Source organism: Notamacropus eugenii, chromosome 6 (assembly GCF_028372415.1).
Source record: "Notamacropus eugenii isolate mMacEug1 chromosome 6, mMacEug1.pri_v2, whole genome shotgun sequence".
NCBI classification, from domain to species: domain Eukaryota; kingdom Metazoa; phylum Chordata; class Mammalia; order Diprotodontia; family Macropodidae; genus Notamacropus; species Notamacropus eugenii.
In genome coordinates, this window is record NC_092877.1 from 313,314,655 (window position 1) to 313,329,981 (window position 15,327).

At 40.6% G+C, this 15,327-nt stretch overlaps 1 protein-coding gene and 1 long non-coding RNA gene across 2 annotated transcripts in view; one reads left to right on the plus strand and one right to left on the minus strand.

The window, feature by feature from the left end:
• Nucleotides 1–2,578: 2,578 nt before the first annotated feature.
• On the minus strand, nt 2,579–11,082 carry LOC140509713 (uncharacterized). The gene is made up of 3 exons (XR_011968890.1): nt 10,996–11,082; nt 6,525–6,676; nt 2,579–3,852 (listed from the first exon to the last, which is right to left on the minus strand). It is a non-coding gene; the product is annotated as an uncharacterized lncRNA (long non-coding RNA).
• ATIC (5-aminoimidazole-4-carboxamide ribonucleotide formyltransferase/IMP cyclohydrolase) overlaps nt 10,330–15,327 on the plus strand; it is a 37,880-nt gene continuing 32,882 nt past the window's right edge. Inside the window, exons 1-2 of the mRNA XM_072617504.1 lie at nt 10,330–10,645; nt 11,328–11,454. Of these exons, the coding sequence (XP_072473605.1) occupies nt 10,627–10,645; nt 11,328–11,454 (146 nt within the window). The 5' untranslated portion in view covers nt 10,330–10,626. The remainder of the gene's footprint in view (nt 10,646–11,327; nt 11,455–15,327) is intronic.

Below are 15,327 nucleotides of genomic sequence, written 5' to 3' on the forward strand. Positions count from 1 at the left end.
ATTTCATAATCTATATAATCCTGTGCTCTGAGTCTTGGAAATGGAAAATCCTGCGGTATAGGAGAGAGAATTTCCTTCTTCCTTACAGACACTGAGCCAGCCCTAGTCAAAATTTTGAAATTAGTGATGCTTTTAGTAACCTCCCATTTCCCTTTCCACAGCCCTCTTGTAACTCTGAGTGCCTCTCTCTCTAGGCACCTGTAACCTCATGAAACTCTTAGACTTCTACTTCATTAACCCTGTCCCCAACTCTGCCATGTTCCCCCCAGGTTTGCCCTGCTCACCAAAAGCTCCATGCTTCAAAATTACCCACTTTTCCCTTCTTCAAGTCCAAATTCAGACCTTTCATTTTGTCAACAAATTTGTCATTTCATCAAGGAATCAGGAGAAAAACAATCAGAACGAACTAATTCATAACCATGTATTGATGAGCGGTAGCCCTCTACCCTTGAAGAAGTATTCACATATTTTAAACGAGTTTGTTTACTTGTATGTGAGATTTCATCAGTGTAGAGAGAGGAAACTTCCTCTGTCTATGCAGTTTGGCAACGTTTATGCAATTGGCAGTCTTTGACGTTGGCCGGGGGCATGGAAAGGATAAGCTAGTGACTTCCCCAGGTTTGCCCCGGTGGTGTATGTCAGAAGTGGAGCTCAGGCCCAGGTAGTCCTGACTCCAAAGTGGATCCTCTATCCATTACTCTTTGTTGCTTATTAAATCAAGTTGATATTTCATCTGAGGCAATCCCATGCAGTAGAACAAATAGTAAAATTTCAGGTACTGTGAGGGCAGACATTTTGGGGTAGGTAGACCACCACTAAACAATCTCTCCAGGGAATCTGTCAACTTTCATAATACCTTTACTCCAACTAAGCTATTTCTGCTTTTCAAAGTTTCCTTCCTTCCCTCACTTCTGAACCCAAATTGAATGAAAATACCTGCCTTTCCCCTTCTCCCCCAAAATAGCTCCTCAGACAAAGGATACGGTAATGTTGACTTCATCTGTGCAGAAAAGAACAGAGGTGGCAGCAATCATGAATGGATCATTTGTAAATTGAGAGTCTGCAAGTAGAAGGCATTCTGTTTATGTGTGCATGTGTATATATATACATATACATACACACATATACATATATATACATACATACACATATATACATATGTGTGTGTATTAAGCCTTTCTGACATTCCTTTAATAAACTCAATAGAGTATCATTGATAATGACATTCCATGGCTTTTCCCTGGTCCTCTCCAACTACTGTTACCCAAGCTGAATAAGTGAGGCATAAGGATCCATTTCTACAAACACTGAGGAATGGTGGTCTCCTTAGTACTGCCCTCAGCGTACATGAAGATGGGAGCCTTTTACAGAGCCAATTACATAATTTTACTCGTGGAGTATCATAAGACCCTCTTGCCCCTAAATGCCTCTCTCATGATCTACAAGAATACCAGCATCTCCTGATATGGGGTCTAAAATTTCCATCTTTATAGTCACTTCTGTGGGTCAGAAAGTAAAGATGGGAGCTGTTGCTCTAAATGTGACATTCTATAAGTAAAAAAGAAAGTAGAAATTGTTGTCAAGTAGCCAATAAAATGAGTTATCAAGACAGATGTTTGTTTAAATAAAACTTTTTCCTGGACAGAGAGTTCCCTACAGCCTTAGTTCATCTGTTTATCAGATTAGGTCCCTACAATTGGCAACTTCTACATAGAGATGGCCAGAGCCAGATGCCATGTAAGATAATTAAATTTCAACTGATATTTGGGACAAACCCTGGGACTCTAGCAGTGAAGTAAAATGATTCTAGGCCATGGGCAAAGTGACCAGACTATATTCCCAGAAAAGGCAACAAAAGTTTAGACAGTCTCCATTTTGGCTGAAACCTGATAATTTCTCTTGCCACTCATTATTTGAGTAGCTCTCCTAGAAAGAGAATCCCTTTCACTTTCCATTGAATATGTCAACATGTAAATAAGAACATGAAAAAAAATAAAACACAAAAGTTAAAAGGTGGCTCTATGCAAACACAAACTCAAAATAAAATATAGACATTTTGACTTTAACATGGCGGTAACCAAATTGTTCATGAGCATTTTAAAACTTTTCTCTGCGTAAAATGAGTTTATTACTCTTATTGTTGTCTGTAATTATATAGCTGTAGTCAGTAAGTCTAGAATTCATTTGATTCTGTTCTCTTATCTCTTAGCACTTCATATGACATCCCCTATTTCTTTTCAGTATTCATATTTCTCATTTCTTATGGCACAATAATATGCTATTGTATTCGTGAACCATGATTTGCTCAGCCATTACTCAATTGTTAACCACCTAGTTTGTTTTGCTTTTTCAAATAGTGTTGCTAGGAATATTTTTATAGCTTGATCTAGTCTCTCCCACCCCCACCCCTGATCTACCCAATAGCTTCTTTCAGTTATGATTCCAGTATTAGGACCACTGGAACAAAGATTATGAACATTTTGTAACTTTTACTATATAATTCTATATTACATTTGTAAAGGGTTGAAGCAATTCATGGCACCACTAGCAAAGTATTAGAATACTTTTTATTATTTCATATTTCTTGACATTATCCTGAATTGATGGTTAAGGACTAAAGAACAATTTCCATGGCTCCCTCGTGGTGGCTTCGGCTATTGGTAATTCATTCCCTGAGAATAACCTTTATTTAACCTGTTGCCTTGGTTGTTTTTTAATAAATATTCAATCTTTTCTTCTTCTTTTTCTTATTCTTTTCCTTCTTATTTTCTTACTCCTCTTTTTTCTTTTCCTTCTCCTTTTCCTTCTCCTCTTCCTCCTTCTCCACCATCTCCTTTTTATTCTTCCAACTTATTGTACAAATATGTTAAAATATTTTTTTCTAAGCAAACTGCTCAGTACCATCTCTTAAACAAAACAATGGTTAATTTAATAGAAATGCTATTCAAAATTAAAAATGTCATAGTTCTGCTGGACTTTGTTCTGGTCAGACATATTTAGAGTATTATATTCAGTTCTGGGAACCATATTTCATTAAAGGCAGTCCATAAGCAAGATGGTGTGAGATGTGAAAACCATGTCATCCAAGAATTCATTGGAGAAGAGATGACAGTTGTTGGGATATGATAAGCATCTTCAAGTATTTGAAGTATGGAAGAAAAACTAAATTTGTTTTACTCAGACCCAGACAAAATACCTAGAAAAAATGGGCAGAAGGTAAAGAAGGGCTGAGCTTGGTTCTCTATATAAGGGAAAATGTCCTAATAAGGCAGTTAACAAATACAATGGGCTACCTTAGGAATCAATGGGTTCCCCATCACTACAAGTATTCAGGTGAAGGCTGGATAAACTGCTTGCTGGGGACAGTCAGGAGAGAAATTTTTCATCAGCAGCAAAAAAATATTGATTGGGTGGCACAGAAGACAGTCCAACAATAAGTTCAATTGCATCAGAAGAAAGGGAATGAAGACCTTAAAAGAAGGACACTATGGTAATGGGACCCCACGGGTAGTTTCTGAGAGCTGACAGGACTATGAAGTGAAGCACAGGGATAATGGTCACCAGGAAGAGGAATTATGTTTTCCCAAAGATGAAGTACACCTTCCGCATATATCAGCCCACTAGGACACAGCCCCATTTATCCTGTGCTCTGATTGGGAACATTGCATAAGAGATTCCTGTTCATTTACAGGGTAGACTGGGTGGTCTTGGTAGTCCTTTCCAATTCTCAGATTCTATCACTACTTGACTCATCCTCCTTTCCTTTAGTTTTGGATACCATTTAGTGATAAAGTTCCTGAAGAGCAAACTGATTCCTTGGTGTACACGCAGGATACTCAGTGAAAACAGGTCCTACAAGTAAGAAGGTATATAGTTTTCTTAGATGTTTTTTGGAAAGCCAACATAAAGGAACCTAAGTCTATTAAGTCTATAAATCTCATAAAACATACATTTTTAAAACTATATCTCCTTACAGCTGATATACTGTGAGTTTTTATGACAACAATTTTGTTATAAATTATATAGATTTTGTTCCCAAATGAATCTTATGCTGTAAAGGTGTTTTGACATCCAGTTTCAATAACCAAGAATAAAGACAAGATACATTTTATAGCATCTAGAATCCGGTATTTAATCTTGTTTCTAAACTAGATTCTTTGTGGAAATGGAGACATGTGACAAATGGCAATTGTATTGCATCTTACAACTGAGCATATCAAGCTCCTTTGCCTCAAGATTTTTCTTTTTCTATTTTTGAAAGGTTATTCATTTTTTGCTCCAAGGAAAACATTCAAGTTTTTTTTTATTATTCCCTTATTGTTTCAAGTGATCCAAAATATTTTTCTTCTGCTATTGATTTTTACATGGAACTCTTCCAGATGTGAGATTGAAGGTTTTACTTTAACCTTGCCTACTGACCTTTTCTTTTCACACACTTATGAAATTGCTTTCAGCTTCTGAAGACATGATGTATTGTTAGGGTTTTATTTTTATGCTGCTTGGAATAAATTTTAAGAATTTATGTTTGGAGATATTCCACATTCACCAAATATTCCATATATACTTAGAATATGTATATGCATATATACATATACCTACTATATATATATACATACAAATATTGTTTTGCTTCTATGGAAAATAATGTGTATATGTGTGTGTATATATGTAAACATATATAAACACATATGTGTATACACACATACAACTTTTTTTTAAAAAAAAGAAATTCAAAGGAAAGGAATTGGGACCTAAAGTTCTTCACATTCTGGCTCCAACCTAAATTTTCAGATGTACTTCACATCTGGAACATGAATATAACCATAATTCAAAGGCAAATGATAAGAATGTTTCTGGCTAAAGATGTCTAACAAGGACTGATATACAAAGGACATTTCTTTCCTGAAAAATACTTATTGACTGACTGACTGACTTCCTTCTCTTAAGAGAGTTTAGTACAGTCAAAGCTGAAGCTTTAAGTACTTTCTGCATTTAAAATTTAATGGAGTCGGAGTAGCAGTTACAAAACATCCCCTTCCCTATATTTAGGATGCACTCTTCCATTAATACATAAGGCTGTAGGTGTTAAGAGTGGGCACAAACTTAAGAGCATAACAATAGAGGGGCATACATGTTAGGAAATGATGTGGCCAAGTCTACTTACTCTTCTTTTACTTCTAGGCTTTTCTCTTTTCTTGAAGTGTTCTCTGCAGCTCAGCTCCTGAATGCCAGGGCTAGTTCTTCCTTAAGCCCAAAGCCAGCTCTCTTCTCTGCTGCCAGAGGTACTATTCCTGAAATTTACTTCTGGCCTCAAGGGACTGCAGCTCTGCTTTCATGTCTGGCTGGAGCTTATTTATTTGAAAAGTCCCTGATCTTTTAACTATGTCTTAAACTCCAAGTCCAGCACTCTCTCTACCTTCCTACAGTGCCCCCTCAGTATCTGAGATAGGACTTGAACCCATGTCTTCTAGAATTGAATCCAATGCACTTTCCACTATCTTACCCTTAATAAACCCATTCTCCATATTTAATGTATAAAGACTGGGTTACCCTGACTTACTGAAGGAGAGGGAAATAAAGAACTTAGAAGAGGGGATATTATTACTATAATCTGGAAGGCAGGGAAGGTGAGCTATAAGGACATGAAGGTAGCATGCTCTAGCAATAGCCCGAATGAGGATTTTACCCTCTCTCCCATCTTGGGGTTTCTGATGGCTAACACGTAAAACCTAGGAGAAGAATGTTTAAAAGCTTGTGTTTAGAAGTAGGCCCAAAATATTCATGCTGCACAGCTAATTATCCTTGGAGGAGGAAGGAAAATGGTCGCATGAATTCTATTTGTCATGACAGAGTACTATGAAAATAGGGATTTGGTGTTTCTAGGGGACTTCTCTTGTGTACATCTGTTTCTGTCCCTTGTGTTGAATATATCAATATTTAATAAACATTTATTAAGTGCTTACTATGTATCAGATGCTGTATTGTGTTGGAGATACAAATACCAAAAGAAAGGCAGTCTAATGGAAGAAGACCATGCACACACACACATATACACACACACACAGAAAACTGAAAAGGAAGGTGATCTGAAAAGTAGGTGATGGGAACTATAATGCAGACTTATAGAGGTCTTCAGCACAAATTAAAGAACATCCAAAGAAAGCTAAAAATCTGTCAAAAGTTTAGAGATAGTTATGTCCTTGATAACATCCTCTAAAACATTCCCCATGCTCCCTTGCCCAGGTTACAAATGTGTAAAAAGTCGCATAACTGGGATCATTTAAGAGGTTGAAGCAAGTGTGACTTTCTAGTAAAACCTCTAATTAAGTGCTAAACTCAATTACTATTTCTATTTGTTGAAGTACCAGAGTCATTAGCACCTCATTCAAGTCTAAACTTATGAATTTCAGTAATTGCATGTGGTAAAGGGAATTGCCTGTACTGACAAAGTTATGATTAAAAAAAAAAATTGCTACAATTCAGTCAACTTGATTTGGAGTCTAAAACTAAGAATTTAGACTTACCTTCATCTTTTTTGGCAGATCGGTACAAGAAAATTCCACTAGAGATTGAAGAGAAGCAGCTTCCGGTCTAAGGTCTACATTTGCCTACTTCGTTTCTACTGGTATGATTTTTTGGCTAAGTCACTAAGTTCCTTGTTCCTCTGTTTCCTCATCTGAAAAAATGAAAAGGTAGAATTAAATAATCTGTTAGGTTCATTACAATTTTACAATTCTATGTTTTATGCTCTTATCTAAGGTGTGATATGAAAATATCCAGGGATTGATTGATAGGTATTGCTTCTAACATGCTTATCAACACTAAGAAACATTTTAATTATGGTTTATTATATGCTCAGCAAAGGTTCATAGTTCCAAATAACCAGTAACCCATGAGTAGAATTTCCAAAACTCTTATATTACTTACATGAGCAGGAAGGATATGGTGAGAATTATTACAGCTACAGTGGGCAAAGGAAAGGGAAAGGTTTGTATATTCAAACGCAGAATGAGAAGATGTACTTTAGGTGAAACTGTAAATTTATCAGTAAATACCAGGATATCTGTTCTGGAATTTGTGACTAGCCAGTGCTCGTCATGAAAAAAATAAACCTGACCCAGAAATTCTTTTTTCAATAACCAGTTAATTACCTGGGTTAAATTTTTGGAGGTCTCAGCTAAATTTAAAAAGCTTCAGTGAAGTACAGGACCTGCTATTTAAGGCAAAATGGTGGCTATACTGAAATTCTCCTTTGACGTACCATTATAACACAAAGATTTTATAAATTCTCTTTTTTTGTTCCATTCTCCCCAACTGGCTCTCCTTTCTGACCCCTGAAATCCTTTCATCTTTTCCTTCCTCTTCATTCTCACTGCCACATCACAGTGGTCTCTTGACCAGTCTTCTGGCTTCTAGTCTTCCTGTCTCCCTGGCCATGCTGAACCTCGCTGTCTCTTTCATCTTCCAAGCTTTGCTTCTGGCTCTCTAGATTTCATCACCATGCCTAAACTGCACATACCCTGGAGCTTCACTCAGTGCTTTGGCCTTCTTGCCTTGGAACATCCTTCTACCACTGCAGCCCCTTCCCCCATTGTTGAGTTCTCGCTGGAACAGTTCTTTTGAGGGAGGGCCCAGGGAACCAGGCCAGCTTCATCACTTTCATAATTCCTCTCCCCAGGCCTCCTCTGCATCCACGTTTGAGCTCTTTTTTTAAAGTATTATCTTTCCCCATTAGACTTTTGATCCAGCAATATCACCGCTGGGTCTTAACTTCAAAGACCTATCTATACCCATGAGATTTATAGGATCATAGATTTATCATAAGATCATAGATATAGAAATGGAAGGAACCTGAGAGATCATCCACTAGAAGCCCTTTTCTTTCAGATAAGGAAATGGAGGCCTAGGGAGGCTAAGTGGTTTGTCCATGGTCACAGAGGAAGGGTTTGACTTTGTTCTGAGTCATCCTTTCTTTCCTTTCTACGCTCATTTTTTTGGTAACCTCAAAACCCCCTGTGAGTTTAAGATCAAAGTGACATCCCTAAATCACAGGCTTGATCATGTCACCTTCCCTCCTCTCCACTGGCTTTCCATCACCCCAGGACTGAATATGGAATCTTCTGTTTGGTTTGTATAAACTCTTTATAACTTGGTTCATTCTTATATATTCAGTCTCTTTACCCTTTTCTCCCCTTCACACACTCTGCAATCCACTAACACTGGCCTCTTCGCTATTCATAGAACAAGACATTCCTTCTCCCCACTAGAGATAACCCTAGGCTTGGAATCCTCTGTTCCTTGGCTTCCTGGCCTCTTCTAAATCTTACAAAGATGCCTTTCTTGGTGCTTCTTAATGCTAGTATCTTCCTGTAGAGTTTACCTCTTTTTATCTCATACATATCTTATCTGTTGTAGTTCTTGTTCATCCTTAGAAAAGGACCGGTGACATCCCCAGGTGATAACTTGACTTTCTCATGAATTGGATATAAGTGAGATAGAGATGAACAGACTCATTCACTCTTACAGAATTATCAAAGTCCAGGGGACAAAAGTCAAGATGATGGTGGTGGCCCAGGATGCAGTGGATGGCCTTGCCATAATGCCATGTCCAACCAAGCTCTAAGCGTTCCACAGTGCCCACTTTGGCTGTCTTTATGACTGTTGGGACAAATTGTTCTAATCCAACCATTCTTCCAAGGGAAGTCTTCACATGTTTGGAGTAGATACCCCCCTAACTCACTGATGGGTTTGAAGCCTGTTGGCTTCAGGTTTATCCCACCTGCTGAGACAGTTACCAGATATGGCTGCAGCACGTGCTACAACAAGAAGCAAGTCTTATTCATATGTAGATGCTTGCATATAATCTCCTCCATTAGACAGTGATCTGCTTGAAGGCAGGGACATGTTTTGCCTTTCTTTGCATTCTTAGTGCTTTAACCTATAGGAAATACTTAATACTTTATTTCATCACTATAGTTTATCACTAGGCAATTTATTTTATCACTATTATTTATCACTATGCAATGTATTTTATCACTATTATTTATCACTAATAATTTATCACTATACAATGTATCACTATTATTTATCACTAATAATTTATCACTATACAATGTATCACTATTACTTATCACTAATAATTTATCACTATACAATGTATCACTATTATTTATCACTAATAATTTATCACTATACAATGTATCACTATTATTTATCACTAATAATTTATCACTATACAATGTATCACTATTATTTATCACTAATAATTTATCACTATGCAGTTTATTTTATCACTATTATTTATCACTCTGTAAAAGATTCTGGCAGGAACCTCCCCTTTTGCCCCCAAGATTGAATGACAGGCCAGTCTCTGGGGCTGGCAGACTCGGGTGCGCCTCCCACCTCTGACCCATCCTCAGCTTCTCAGGGCTCTAGGTCAAAAATCTGAATTCCACTGGCTCAAAGTTACAGAGAAGGTGCCAGCCTTGGTTGGCAGGGGTGCTTGCCCAGCCGGGAGTACCCATCTCAGCATTTTCTCCAGCTGTCTCTCATTCCGAAGTGCTCTCCCTCCCCCGCTCTTACTGCTAACCACTTCTCCGGCTTCCTGCCCTTTCAGTAGCGTCCGACTCTCTGTGACCCCTTTGGGGCTTTCTTGGCAGAGATCCTGGAGAATCTGCCATTGCCTTCTCCAGCTCTTGTTACAGATGAGGAAACTGAGGCAGGCTCACGCAGCGGGCGGGTGCCTGAGGCTGGGCTGGAACTCGGATGAAGCCCCGCTGTGTGCCCCTCACAGAGCGCTGGGCCGGTTCCTTCTCCCCATCTGCATGGAGCCCTTTAACGGGGTGATGACCCCTTCTCAGGGGCGCAGGGACTGTACCCCCAGAGCTCTCTGGCTCAGTGCCTGGCAATGGCTGGCATTTAATAAATACTAAATGAATGAATGAATGAATGAAGGGTTCGCAGCTAGAACACCGACTTAGGGTCGCGGAGTCCCGAGTTCAAATCCTGTTCCAGCCTCCGGCTGCGTGACTGCTCACTGCCAGCCTCAGTTTACTGGTCTGTGACAGGGCGACAGTAACCGTAACAACTACTTCCCTTAACTGGGAGGGTCGAAGCTTTGCCAACTTTAAAGCGCTGTATAAATGCTTTTATTCTTATGAGGGTCACTGTTCACTCTCCCTGGCGCTTGGTGAACTGTATCAGGAAAGATGTAACGATCCTGGGCGTTACAGCCCAGAAGGAAAGTAAGCACCCTTGGAGCGAACTGAACCGAGAGAGGCAGGCGGGAAGGCCCAGGGGCAGGGTCGCTCCTCCCCTCCCCCCCGCCCCGCTACACGCCTGCGCGTCTCGGAGCGGTGCGTGCCCGACCACGTGTCCCAGGCCCGCGGCTCCTCCTCCGCCCCGCTAGCCCCGCCCTTCCGGCTGCTTCTATAACAGCCTGGCAGTAAGTAAGTGACGGGGCTGAGTACCCACGTGGAGAGCTCACGCGCCTCTGACTGCGCTGCGGGGAGGCCCTGACGGAGCGCACGGGCGCCCCCCTGCTGTTGCCTCGCCCCTCGCTTCCTGAGCCCCCGAGAGAGCGCGCGCGCCTCCCGCCCGAGAGGCTCTCCGACGGCTGCCGGCAACATGGCCTCCCGCCAGCTCGGTAATCACCTGCCCGCAGGCCCCCAGCCCGGGGTCCCCCCTGAGCCGGGCGGCGGCCGCGTCCCTCCCCCCACCTGGCCTGGCCGCGCGGACCCTGGAAGGGGGAGAGGCGGGAGGGCGCGGGAACCAGGCCGAGCCTGGGCCCGCTGGGGCTGGGGGAGGGGCGCGCTCCTTAGCGCGAGCTCGGTCCCGTGCCCAGGATCTGTGAGGCCCAGGCGTTGCCGCTGGGGACCGTCCCTCCCCTCCGTGGCGTGTGGGCCCCCCCTCCCCCACCTTAAGCTGGGAGCGTGACCCTTTCTGCCTTTCTCTGGGCCCCGGCATCCAGCAGGCGCTTAATAAATGCTTACTGACTTGGCATAGCCCCAATGTGGCGTCTCTTTAGTCCTGAGATTAAGCTTCTTAGGATAAGATTGTTCTCCACCCTCTCACACGTGGGGAGCCGGCGGCCTTGATCGCCACGTGTGGCCCTTTTACGAAGGGCTTTGTTGTGGGAAGCTTGGATTCAGGCCAAGGGCCTCCCTGGAGGACGTAGAGGGCAGCCTCGAGGCCGCCGGCTCCCCACCCCGGCACTTAGACGCTTGGATGGACGAGGCGATTTGTGTTCCAGATAAGTCTGGGGGGAGGGGGGGATGTTTACAAACAACGTGAACAACAAAACAAAGAAAGCCCTTCTGCTTTGTCAGCCCTGCTGAGTGTCTCGGACAAGACGGGGCTGCTGGACTTCGCCCAGAAACTGCACGCGGTTGGGTTGATGCTGGTGGCTTCTGGAGGGACGGCCAAAGCTCTGAGAGACGCGGGCCTCGCTGTCAGGTAAGACGAGGCTGTCCCTGTCCGAGATACAAGGTGGCAACATTGTAAACTTGCGAGAGATACAGGACAGAGGCTGTGTCTTAATCATCTTCCCCGCTAGTTTACCGTAGGAGACTTTGTAACTTGTGCTTTGGGACACGTTGGGGTATATCCTTGGAATCGACTGAGGCAGGTTTGACAAACCCTCAAGTCACATATAAACTGAAAGCCTCCAGACTGTAGAGTCTACAAGGCCACACGGTCTGCATGGAATAGGAGGATCATAACGAGGGCTAACTCCCCAATTCACCATGTATTTAAGGGGCTGATGTGTGCCAAGTGCTCTTGAGTTTCCAAGGGGAAAAACGACAAAAACCAAAACATTCTGTCCTCAAAGAGCGCTCAGTATAATGGGAGAAAGCTAAGAGCACTGATAACAAGTATAGAATATGTACACAGTAAATACAAGTGCTAAGCACGATGTCTTGTTTGAATAAACAAAATAATTTTGGGGGGAGTTAGAGTAGGGATACACTGACGATGGGGCGCTCAGAAAAAAAGCCTAAAGTTTGCAAAATTGCTCATTAACTTTCCCCCTAAACTCACTCTTTTCCTGAAATTTCTGTTTAGGGCATCACCATCCTGCCACCTAGGTTCACAACCTCAGTGTCATGTGGCACTCCTCATTCTTTATAACATTACATATCCACTCGTTCGGGAAATCTTGCTTTACTCATGTGTTTACCAATATACACTTCAGGCGCTCATTGCACCTCTCCTGAATTAAGACGATAAGCTAACTGATCTTCCTTTCTTAGTTGTCTCCTTTTCAGTCTACCCTCCACATAGTTGCCCAAGTGCTTAAAATGCAGGTCTCCCCAAGTCATGTAATTCGGTTGACTCTAAGTGACCTCTAGGATCTCATAAACACTGTTTAAAGCCCTCTGCAACCTTATACATTACCCCCCTTTCCAGTCCCCTTCTGGTCTAAATCAAATTGCTTTTTACTGTTTCTCCCACATGATACTCTATCTTCTCAGTCCATGCCTTTGCACTTCCTGTCTCCCATGCCTGAGGTACCTTCCTTCCTCACTTGTACTTTTTGGAATCCCTTTTTACTTCAGGACTTAGCTCAGACTCTTCTACATAACCCTTCCCAATTCCCCCAGCATCTAGGGACCTTCCTCGAAAAATTAAGTGCTCTGGGTGTGTGGTCTCTGTGCAGAATATGAGCTTCTTGATGGCAGGAATTCTTTTGTTTCTTCTTTTTCACCCTCATTGCCCAGCATATGGTAGATGCTTCATAGGGACTATTTGATTGAAAAAGCTGTGCCAAAGGAGAGAGAAAGATAGAAGATGGAATGATGTGTAAGGGAACAACAGTAGGCCAGTTTGGCTGGAAAAATACATGAAAACTGAGTGATGAGTCTGGAAAGAATGACTGCAGCCATGTGAAATTTATCCTAAAGGTGGTTGTGAGCCACAGGAGCTTCTTAAGTAAAAGGGCAACATGGTGTATTGCTAAGGCAATATTCACAGTATTGAGGGCCACTATGAATATGCCAGCCTAATTCTGAATTGCACAGTGTAACAAACTCTCCATATGGAAGACAGAAGAAAAACATTTATTCAAACACCAGAAAGCCAGATCAGTCACAGTATCCAGGAAGTCAATATACCTTAGCACCACAGGGGACAAAGGCATTCCCAAACCTCCTTCCCACGCTGGGGCCTACCCACTAGTAAACACTCAAAATCCTTCCAGTGCTTGCACTCACTTCCACCCAGTTATGCTCCACCCTTCCTTCCACCTGTTCAGCTAGCTCCTTCCACCACATGTGACTTAGGCTTCCCTGTAATTTCAGCAGGTCACATGAGCCTATTAATGAATGGGGAAGATCTTCCCATTTAAATTACCATCACACTTGGTCACCTGTATTTTAAGAATATCAGTGGTAGAGTATCTGATCAGAGGTTTAAATGTCCTTCTTAATAACATGATATTGAATACTTTCTAGAAGTTGTATAAAAGAGCAAAGAAAACGACTCTGAAACTCTGCAGTAAAACTTGATGGGGTTAGGTAAAAATGTTTTTTGGTTAATTACATGCAAACACACATAACCAGCCAGAAAAACCCTTTAATAAAGGGCAAGATTATAAAAAATAGACTTCATGAAGATTTTTTTTTCCTTTAACATATAGAAACTCCCTGAAGATTCTAAAGACAATTTCTTAAATAAAAGTTCCATGTGCATCAGCACTCTTCCTTACTATGATGGTTTAGATCAAATCTGATTAAAAGTATAGGAGTAAGTAAAATATTTGCTTTAAAAAGTGTCAGTTTACGTTTCTCTGCCTCAGATTTAAGTTACACATGCAGAAATATTAGCGATGAGGATTGTTAATTCATTGTTTTACAAACCAATATGCTTGCTTAGAATTTAAAATTTTCATGGAACTTTCTAATATGTTGTTGAAAATAGAACATCTTCAGGTGTTTGGTGTGGGAATAGAATCTGGCCTTTAGATCCCTGCCTAGGTGGTGGCATGGCATAACTCAGCTCTAACTCCCCTTGCTCTTTTATCCTTTTAAATGTAGGTCTCCATGTTCTTCTGTTTGGAAGTAGAATCAATTCTAAGAATGAGCTGTTAAATGGGGCAGATAAAACTTTTCCCATCCATATAAACATTCAGTGTTCAGAAGTCTCTGATCACCCATTGTGGGTTGGGAGTTACGCTATGAAAGTGACTACATGTCCATACCCTTCGATTCAAGGATCCCAGTACTAAACGTACACCTCACAAAGGCTAAAGGTAGAGAGGAAAAAGAAGACCCTTATACACCAAACATTCTAATTTTAGGAAAAAAGAAGATACTCATTAATTGGGTAATAGGTGAATATTATGGTACATGAATGTTAGAGAATATTATTGTACCATAAGAAATGATGATTGAAAAGTATAGAAAAGAATAGGGAGATTTTCAAGATGCAAATGAAGTAAGCAGAACCAGAAAAACTTTCAGCCATGTAAATGGAAAGAACAATAACAACCAAAATTACTAATAAATAATAATGAACAGGGTTTGTCCCAAAGAAGAGTTGAGAAGATACCTTTCTCCACTCTCTTTTTTGTACTGGGTGGGGACTATGCATGTGGAACACCACATAGAATGTCATACTTAATCTTTTTCTTTTTTTTTTGTTATTTTTTTTACATGGGATGGGGCAGGGGCCTTAAAGGTTAAAGCTGTATTATAACTTTTGGGATTCCCTGTATCGGGAAATACAAATGATATGATAACAATTTTTAAGGAAAGAGTAATTTCAGCTATTGACAATCTGTTAATACTGTTGAAGTAAACATGATTCAGTGAGAATATTTTAATTAAAAAAAAAACAAAAATTTATAATCTGGTAAAAATTAGATTTAGACCATTCTTAACTTCTATTCCACAATAAAATCAAAATAGATGTGATCTGAATATTAAAAGATTACTGTATACCCTAAAAAAGTGAGAACAGATTTCATATCTATGCAGCTATCAGTAGGATGTGAATTCCTAATTCCAAGAAGGCATAGAAACAGTTACAAAAGATAGGAATATAATTTTGTTTACATGAAATTTTTAAAAGCTTACACACAGGAAAAAAAATTGCATCTAGTGCCTGATAGGGAAAAAGATATTTGTATCAGATATTTCTGAGAAGGATTTGTTATCCAAGACACAGAGAACAAAGGATATGAAAAAACTGTTATCAAAAAGAAGAAATGCGAACTATTAAAAAACCACATTAAAAAATGCTCCAAATCATTAATAATATTTAGGTTTTACCTCAAATCCAACAAATTATTTGGTAAAGATGACCACATTGAGGAATATCGGTGTTTAT